The sequence below is a fragment of the Salvelinus fontinalis genome, unplaced genomic scaffold (genome assembly GCF_029448725.1).
Source record: "Salvelinus fontinalis isolate EN_2023a unplaced genomic scaffold, ASM2944872v1 scaffold_0025, whole genome shotgun sequence".
Classification (NCBI taxonomy): Eukaryota; Metazoa; Chordata; class Actinopteri; order Salmoniformes; family Salmonidae; genus Salvelinus; species Salvelinus fontinalis.
In genome coordinates, this window is record NW_026600234.1 from 17,501 (window position 1) to 27,500 (window position 10,000).

Sequence of the window (10,000 nt, forward strand, 5' to 3'; positions counted from 1 at the left end):
GTACTCACGTGAGGAGGAGAGGAACGGAGGAGAGAGGAGAGGAGAGAGGAGGAGAGGGGTACTCACGTGAGGAGAGACCGCTGAGGGAAGCTGAAGTTGCCATGGGAGATGCGGTCTATGAAGTTGAGAGGGATTTTCTGTATCTGCTCAATGTTGAGCATGACGAAGTCGTACTTACAGACCAGCAGGGAGGTGTCTGTGATCAGCACGACACGCTCTTTCTCGTTGTTCCAATGGTCAACCCTGGAGAATAGAGGTCAAGTATTTATCATTTACTTAACAAAGTAAGGGCTCTACTCAATCTGCATGGCGGAAGTTCAGCATTACAGCGTGATTTAAATTGAAAGGCAATGTTTTCCGCGTTAGCGGAGACTGCATTCACGTTAAACGTTGCATTTATTGGCACAATTGGAAATGACCTTTAAAGGCCCAGTTGCAGTCAATAAAGTGATTTCCAACACTATGAGATTGGAATAATACTGTGAAAATTATGATAATGCCCTTTACGTGTAAGAGCTGTTTGAAAAGATTGCCTGAAATGTCAGATTGTTTTTGGTGGGATGGAGTTTTGGCCTGCCTCGTGACATCACCAGGTGATCAATTAGTTAATAGACCAATAAGAAAGAGAGTTCCAAATCTCTCTGCCAATAACAGCTAGTTTTCTGTTTCCCCCTCCCCACTCAGACCACTTTATAACGTGTAGACTGATCTGGGTTAGGTTGCTTGCATATATCTTTTTTGATATATTTTATACTTTTTAAACTATTCAACTGTTTTTTGTTTTTTTTCCACTTTAATGGAAATGTATTTCCAACATTCTAAAGCTCCCCATTGTGACATCATCACTTCCAACATTCACTGTAAATGATGTCACTTTTGACAAAAACTAAAATCAGCTACATTGACCTCTTTGCCAATAACTAGGGAGGGAAAAAAAAAGTTAAAGCGTATTGAAATCGTCCTCTATAATAACTGAATTATCTGGTACCGATCAAACGGTACAGCTGTTCTGGTAACTGCATTAACAACATTAGCTCTACCATTTTATAAACAACTGAATTTCGACCACTTCCCGAAAAACTGTGAGTGGGTATGACATCTTGGTCAACTTCTCCGCTAATCAAATCTGTTCGCGGAAACAAAAAATATCCACTACGGATCTGCCAATAACAGCTAGTTTTCAGTTTTCCCCTCCCCATTCAGACCACTTTATAACATGTAGACAATATATAAATAATAAATATATAATAATAAAATCATCCTCTATAATAACTGAATTATCTGGTACCGATAAAACGGTACAGCTGTTCTGGTAACTGCATTAACACATTTTCCACAAACTTTTTCCAAACAACTTCCATTTTGACCTCTGAACAAGTCAGATAACAACAGAGTATGAACTCTTCCTCTTCTTCTATATGTAAGGGCTGTCGTTCTCCTCATCCTCGGATGAGGAGAGGAGAGAAGGATCAGTAGACCAAAATGCAGCATTCGGAAAATAAGCCATCTTTTATTTGAAAACGATGGCAACACGAAAAACAAAACACTTTCAAAATTACAAAACAAGAAAACGACGTAGACGAAACCTGAACATAAACTTACATAACTAAACGTAAAACTCACGGACAGGAAACAGACTACATCAAAATAAACGAACAGCCAAACAGTCCCGTATGGTACATACATTCGACGACACAGGAGACAATCACCCACAAACAAACAGTGAGAACACCCTACCTAAATATGACTCAATTAGAGGAAAACGCAAAACACCTGCCTCTAATTAAGAGCCATACCAGGCAACCCAAAACCAACATAGAAACAGAAAACATAGACTGCCCACCCAAAACACACGCCCTGACCATATACACATACAAAAACAACATAAAACAGGTCAGGAACGTTACAGAACCCCCCCCTCAAGGTGCGAACGCCGAACGCACCAGCACAAAGTCCAAGGGAGGGTCTGGGTGGGCAGTTGACCACGGTGGTGGCTCAGGCTCTGGACGCTGTCCCCACACCACCATAGTCACTCCCCGCTTCTGTCTTCCCCTCCCAATGACCACCCTCAAACTAACATCCCCTAAATGAACGGCCAGCACCGGGAGAAGGGGCAGCACCGGGAGAAGGGGCAGCACCGGGACAAGGGGCAGCACCGGGACAAGGGGCAGCACCGGGACAAGGGGCAGCACCGGGACAAGGGGCAGCACCGGGACAAGGGGCAGCACCGGGACAAGGGGCAGCACCGGGACAAGGGGCAGCACCGGGACAAGGGGCAGCACCGGAACAAGGGGCAGCACCGGGACAAGGGGCAGCACCGGGACAAGGGGCAGCACCGGGACAAGGGGCAGCACCGGGACAAGGGGCAGCACCGGGACAAGGGGCAGCACCGGGACAAGGGGCAGCACCGGGATAAGGGGCAGCACCGGGACAAGGGGCAGGTCCCGGCTGAGATACTCAGGCAGATCCTGACTGAACGGCTCTCGACGCTCATGGCTGGCTGACGGCTCTCGACGCTCATGGCAGGCTGACGGCTCTCGACGCTCATGGCTGGCTGACGGCTCTCGACGCTCATGGCAGGCTGACGGCTCTCGACGCTCATGGCAGGCTGACGGCTCTGGCTGCTCATGTCTGGTTGGCGGCTCTGGCAGATCCTGTCTGGTTGGCGGCTCTGGCAGATCCTGTCTGGTTGGCGGCTCTGGCAGATCCTGTCTGGTTGGCGGCTCTGGCAGATCCTGTCTGGTTGGCGGCTCTGGCAGATCCTGTCTGGTTGGCGGCTCTGGCAGATCCTGTCTGGTTGGCGGCTCTGGCAGATCCTGTCTGGTTGGCGGCTCTGGCAGATCCTGTCTGGTTGGCGGCTCTGGCAGATCCTGTCTGGCGGGCGGCTCTAGCAGCTCCTGTCTGGCGTGCGGCTCTAGCAGCTCCTGTCTGGCGTGCGGCTCTGTAGGCTCATGGCAGACAGGCGGCTTTGCAGGCTCATGGCAGACGGGCGGCTTTGCAGGCTCATTGCAGACGGATGGCTCAGACGGCGCTGGGGAGACGGATGGCTCAGATGGCGCTGGGGAGACGGATGGCTCAGATGGCGCTGGGGAGACGGATGGCTCTGGCCGGATAAGGCGCACTGTAGACCTGGTGCGTGGTGCCGGAACTGGAGGCACCGGGCTAAGGATACGCACCTTCCTACTAGTGCGGGGAGCAGGGACAGGGCACACTATACTCTCAAAGCCCACTCTATACCTGATGCGAGGTACCGGCACTGGTGACACCGGGCTGAGGACAAGCACATCAGGATTAGTAGGGGGAGAAGATACAGTGTGTACAGGGCTCTGGAGACGCACAGGAGGCTTAGTGCGTGGTGCCGGAACTGGAGGCACCGGGCTAGATACACGCACTACAGGGAGAGTGCGTGGCGGAGGAACAGGGCTCAGGAGACGCACTGGTAGCCTAGTGCGTAGTGTAGGCACTGTAGGTACTAGGCTGGGGCGGGGGGGTGGCGCCGGAAATACCTGACCGTGGAGGCGTACTGGCACTCTTGAGCATTGAGCCTGCCCAACCTTACCTGGTTGAATGCTCCCGGTCACCCGACCAGTGCGGGGAGGTGGAATAACCCGCACCGGCCTATGTAGGCGAACCGGGGAAACCATGCGTAAGGCAGGTGCCATGTATGCCGGCCCGAGGAGACGCACTGGAGACCAGACGCGTTGAGCCGGCCTCATGACACCTGGCTCAATACCCAATCTAGCCCTACCAGTGCGGGGAGATGGAATAACCCGCACTGGCCTATGCACTCGTACAGGAGACACCGTGCGCTCTACTGCGTAACACGGCGCCTGCCCGTACTCCCGCTCTCCACGGTAAGCCTGGGAAGTGGGCGCAGGTCTCCTACCTGCCCTTGGCCCACTACCTCTTAGCCCCCTCCCAAGAAATTTTTGGGTGTTACTTACGGGCTTTTTGGGCTTCCGTGCCAGACGTGTTCCCTCATAACTCCGGTTCCTCTCTCCGGTAGCCTCTGCTATCCTCAGTGCCTCCAGCTGTTCCCATGGGAGGCGATCCCTACCAGCCAGGATCTCCTCCCATGTGTAGCAACCTTTCCCGTCCAATATATCGTCCCATGTCCATTGCTCCTTCTTTTCCTGTCCCTTACTCCGTTGAGTTTTCCCTTGCCGCTTGGTCCTAGCGTGGTGGGTGATTCTGTAACGGCGGTCCTCCTTCTCTTCATCAGAAAAGGAGGAGTATTTATCGAACCAAGGCGCAGTGGAGTTTGAACACATATTTATTAACGAAAAAACACGAACTTAACTACACTAACAAAACAACAAACGGTGTAGACAGACCTAGACGACGAACTTACATGAAACAAGAAGAACGCACAAATAGAGAAAACAGGCTACACAAAAACAACGATGAACAAAACAAACCGAAAACAGTCCCGTGTGGTGCAACGACATACACAAACACGGAAGACAATCACCCACAAACAAACAGTGAGAACACCCTACCTAAATATGACTCTTAATTAGAGGAGAACGCAAAACACCTGCCTCTAATTAAGAGCCATACCAGGCAACCCAAAACCAACATAGAAACAGAAAACATAGACTGCCCACCCAAAACACACGCCCTGACCATATACACATACAAAAACAACATAAAACAGGTCAGGAACGTTACACTATAGCAGAAGAAGATTCATTACTACCAGACACTCCAGCCAATCAGTGAATTAAACAGACACACACACTCACTCCAGCCAATCAGTGAATTAGACAGACACACACACTCAGTCCAGCCAATCAGTGAATTAAAACAGACACACTCACTCCAGCCAGTCAGTGAATTAAACAACAGACACACAGACTAGTGCTGGGCGGGTTGACTCATAACCCGCAGTCCCCAAGGTTACATCCGCGGTGGGTTTAGGGTCATTCAATATTGTGTGGCTGAAGGGAAGGTTGAATAAAGAGAAAATAACCTTAAAATCCATAAATGTATCATTCTTCTTCTATTTACATTCGGAAAGTATTCGGACCCTTTGACATTTTGTCACATTACAGCTTTATTCTAAAATGGATTAAAAACGGAAAAAAGAAATCCCATAATGACGAAGAGAAAACAGGTTTTTAGACATTTCTGCACATTAATAAAAAATAAAAAAAAATATGTTATTTACAAAAGTATTCAGACCCGTTGCTATGAGGCTTGACATTAATCTCAGGTGCATCCTGATTCCATTGACCATTCTTGAGATTTTTCTACAACTTTATTGGAGTCCATCTGTGGTAAATTCAATTGATTGGATATGATTTGGAAAGGCACACACCTGTCTATATAAAAGGTCCCACCGTTGACAGTGCATGTCAGAGCAAAAACCAAGCCATGAGGTCGAAGGAATTGTCCATAGAGCCCCAAGACATTGTGTCGAGGCACAGATCTGGGGAAGGGTACCAAAACATTTCTGCATCATTAAATGTCCCCAAGAACAAAATGGTCTGCATCATTCTTAAATGAATGAAGTTTGGACTAACTAAGACTCTTCCTAGAGCTGGCCGCCCAGACAAACCGAGCAATCGGGGGAGGAGGGCCTTGGGCAGGGAGGTGACCAAGAACCTGATTGTCACTCCGACAGAGCTCCAGAGTTACTCCGTGGAGATGGGAGAACCTTCCAGAAGGACAACCATCTCTGCAGCACTCCAACAATCAGGCCTTTATGGTAGAGTGAACAGATGGAAGCCACTCCTCAGTAAAAGGCACATGACAGCCCACTTGGATTTTGCCAAAAGACACCTAAAGGACTCTCAGACAATGAGAAACAAGATTCTCTGGTCTGTTTTGACCAAGATTGAACTCTTTGGCCTGAATGCCAAGCATCGCGTCTGGAGGAAACCTGGCACCATCCCTACGGGGAAGCATGTTGGTGGCAGCATCATGCAGTGCTGATGTTATTCAGCAGCAGGGACTGGGAGACTAGTCAGGATCGAGGGAAAGATGAACAAAGCAAAGTACAGAGAGATCCTTGATGCAAACCTGCTCCTCAGACTGGGGCAAAGGTTCACCTTCCAACAGAACAACGACCCCATTGCTGTCAAAAAAAACATTGCTGCACATCTGAAGTTTGCAAAAGAGCACCTGGATGTTCCACAGCTCTACTGGTAAAATATTCTGTGGACAGATGAAACTACAGTTGAGTTGTTTGGAAGGAACACACAACACTATGTGTGGAGAAAAAAAGGCACAGCACACCAACATCAAAACCTCATCCCAACTGTAAAGTCTGGTGGAGGGAGCATCATGGTTTGGGGCTGCTTTGCTGCCTCAGGGCCTGGAGACCTTGCTATCATCGACGGAAAAATGAATTCCCAAGTTTATCAAGACATTTTGCAGGAGAATGTTAGGCTGTCCGACCATTGAAGCTCAACAGAAGTTGGGTGATGCAACAGGACAAAGATACAAAACACAGAAGTAAATCAACAACAGAATGGCTTCAACAGAAGAAAATAAGCCTTCTGGAGTGGCCCAGTCAGAGTCCTGACCTCAACCCGATTGAGATGCTGTGGCATGACCTCGAGAGCAGTTCACACCAGACATCCCAAGAATATTGCTGAACTGAAACAGATTTGTAAAGAGGAGTGGTCCAAAATTCCTCCTGACCGTTGTGCAGGTCTGATCCGCAACTACAGAAAACGTTTGGTTGAGGTTATTGCTGCCAAATCAGGGTCAACCAGTTATTAAATCCAAGGGTTCACATACTTTTCCCAACCTGCACTGTGAATGTTTACACAGTGTGTTCAATAAAGACATGAAAAACATATAATTGTTTGTGTGTTATTAGTTTAAGCAGACTGTGTTTGTCTGTTGTTGTAACTTAGATGAAAATCAGATCAAATTTTATGACAAATTTATGCAGAAATCCAGGTAATTCCAAAAGGTTCACATATTTGTTGTTGCCACTGTAGCCTTAATATTAACTCATGCATAATTAAGTATTTATTGCAGTAAAAATATACACCAAATGTACTTGGGAACAAGAGTGGAGAAATATGATTTATTTTTTGCAGCATCTTGAGAGAATGTGAATGTGCAGTTAGGGACCGTCTGTAAAGGTGCTGTCTTTATCAGCATCATAACAGCTGATAGTATTTCAACCACATACAACATGAACTGAAATATTATCAGAAACATGTTGGGTCGTTTTCACAGCTTTTCTATTTCCTGATGTCATTAGAAAATCTGTCCCGTTTAATTTTGAGTTGTTGCATTTTCTCCCCTGTCCCTAAATGTCTTTTGCTTCACTAAAGAAGATGTGACCGAGATTGAAGCATTCCATTCTATCGATTTACGCCATTATTCTCGTGAGTAAGAGTTGCTAAATAACTCTAAATCAAGTGTATAGGACCTGTATTAAATGATCACGTTTACGCTCAACATATCATACTGCATATGAGCACTTGCTCCAGAATGGGAATAAATATCCTTTCTATTTTATTCAGCGAAGTTCAATTATATTTTTCTTAATATAAAAATCATATAAAATAATGTCAGGGGACTTATAAGCATATCTTGTGTGCTAAATGAACAAGCCTACAGTCTATAACATGGAGCGTAGCCAGATAACATACAGTATCTAGTCTGATAAATGAACAAGCCTACAGTCAGTAGACCAACTCATATTCTGTTCTTCTGAAATCCATTTTCTTCATATCATAATGTTTCTTCAGTCCTAAAATAAATCATGGATTTATTGTGATATTATTGATTTCATAGAACTTTTAAAAATGTAGATGTTCCAAAGGCAGGCTGTCACGTCTACCCCAGTTCCAGCGCTTGGCGTCGCCGGTTTACTAACCGACGGTCCTGGCAACCCCTTATGACGCCCACCTGGCAACCCTCATTATCGCCCATCGGGCAACCCTCATGACTCCCACCTGGCAACCCTAATTATCGCCCAACTGGCAACCCTCATTATCGCCCAACTGGCAACCCTCATTACGCCCACCTGGCAACCCTCATCATCGGCCACCTGGCAACCCTCATTATCGGCCACCTGGCAACCCTCATTACGCCCATCGGGCAACCCTCCTTACGCCCATCGGGCAACCCTCCTTACGCCCATCGGGCAACCCTCATTATCGCCCACCTGGCAACCCTCATTACGCCCACCTGGCAACCCTCATCATCGGCCACCTGGCAACCCTCATCATCGGCCACCTGGCAACCCTCATTATCGGCCACCTGGCAACCCTCATTATCGGCCACCTGGCAACCCTCATTATCGGCCACCTGGCAACCCTCATTACGCCCACCTGGCAACCCTCATTACGCCCATCGGGCAACCCTCATTACGCCCATCGGGCAACCCTCATTACGCCCATCGGGCAACCCTCATTACGCCCACCTGGCAACCCTCATTACGCCCATCGGGCAACCCTCATTACGCCCACCTGGCAACCCTCATTACGCCCACCTGGCAACCCTCATTACGCCCACCTGGCAACCCTCATTATGCCCACCTGACAACCCTCATTATGCCCACCTGGCAACCCTCATTATCGGCCACCTGGCAACCCTCATTATGCCCACCTGGCAACCCTCATTATCGGCCACCTGGCAACCCTCATTATCGCCCACCTGGCAACCCTCATTATCGCCCACCTGGCAACCCTCATTATCGCCCACCTGGCAACCCTCATTACGCCCACCGGGCAACCCTCACACCTGCGCCCCATCATGAGACACACCTGTACTTCATCACCTGCCTGATTACTCACTCTTTATCTAGCACTCCCTAGCATCACTCTACAGGCAGTAATGGTTCAGTTTTCATGACCAGACGCTGCTCTTGTTTTCTCAATGTTTGTTATTATTAAACTCACCATTTTACACCTGCTTCCTGACTACGTTACCTTCCTGCTTCCTGACTACGTTACCTTCCTGCTTCCTGACTACGTTACCTTCCTGCTTCCTGACTACGTTACCTTCCTGCTTCCTGACTACGTTACCTTCCTGCTTCCTGACTACGTTACCTTCCTGCTTCCTGACTACGTTACCTTCCTGCTTCCTGACTACGCTACCTTCCTGCTTCCTGGCTACGCTACCTTCCTGCTTCCTGACTACGCTACCTTCCTGCTTCCTGACTACGCTACCTTCCTGCTTCCTGACTACGCTACCTTCCTGCTTCCTGACTACGTTACCTTCCTGCTTCCTGACTACGTTACCTTCCTGCTTCCTGACTACGTTACCTTCCTGCTTCCTGACCACGTTACCTTCCTGCTTCCTGACTACGTTACCTTCCTGCTTCCTGACTACGTTACCTTCCTGCTTCCTGACTACGTTACCTTCCTGCTCCCTGACTACGTTACCTTCCTGCTCCCTGACTACGTTACCTTCCTGCTCCCTGACTACGTTACCTTCCTGCTCCCTGACTACGTTACCTTCCTGCTTCCTGACTACGTTACCTTCCTGCTTCCTGACTACGTTACCTTCCTGCTTCCTGACTACGTTACCTTCCTGCTTCCTGACTACGTTACCTTCCTGCTTCCTGACTACGTTACCTTCCTGCTTCCTGACTACGTTACCTTCCTGCTTCCTGACTCCCTGCATCTACGTTACACATTAGCATTAGCGGCTTGTAGCCAGCGTGTATACGTAGAGGCGTGGAGAAGATAAACGTGTTTATGTTAATTACCGGTCAATGACCGTGAGACCGGCTGACCACCCTCCCTCCCCGCCACACCCCTAGTAGCAGACACAGAACAAATGGAAAAACAGGTTGATTCTGAGTGTTATTCAAATTGGGAGATCAATGAATAAAAACACCTAGGGAACAAATTTAAAAAATCATATGTTGTTGATAAACTCCCATATCTACTGGGTGAAATACCACAGTGTGATAAACTCCCATATCTACTGGGTGAAATACCACAGTGTGATAAACTCCCATATCTACTGGGTGAAATACCACAGTGTGATAAACTCCCATATCTACTGGGTGAAATACCACAGT

General features: G+C 48.1%; 1 protein-coding gene across 1 annotated transcript in view; it reads right to left on the reverse strand.

The window, feature by feature from the left end:
* The window catches only part of LOC129842244 (tumor protein p63-regulated gene 1-like protein), a 31,692-nt gene that overhangs the window by 78 nt on the left and 21,614 nt on the right, over positions 1-10,000 (reverse strand). Inside the window, exon 4 of the mRNA XM_055910716.1 lies at positions 1-243. This exon is cut by the window's left edge and continues 78 nt beyond it. Coding sequence (XP_055766691.1) covers positions 63-243 — 181 coding nt within the window. The 3' untranslated portion in view covers positions 1-62. The remainder of the gene's footprint in view (positions 244-10,000) is intronic.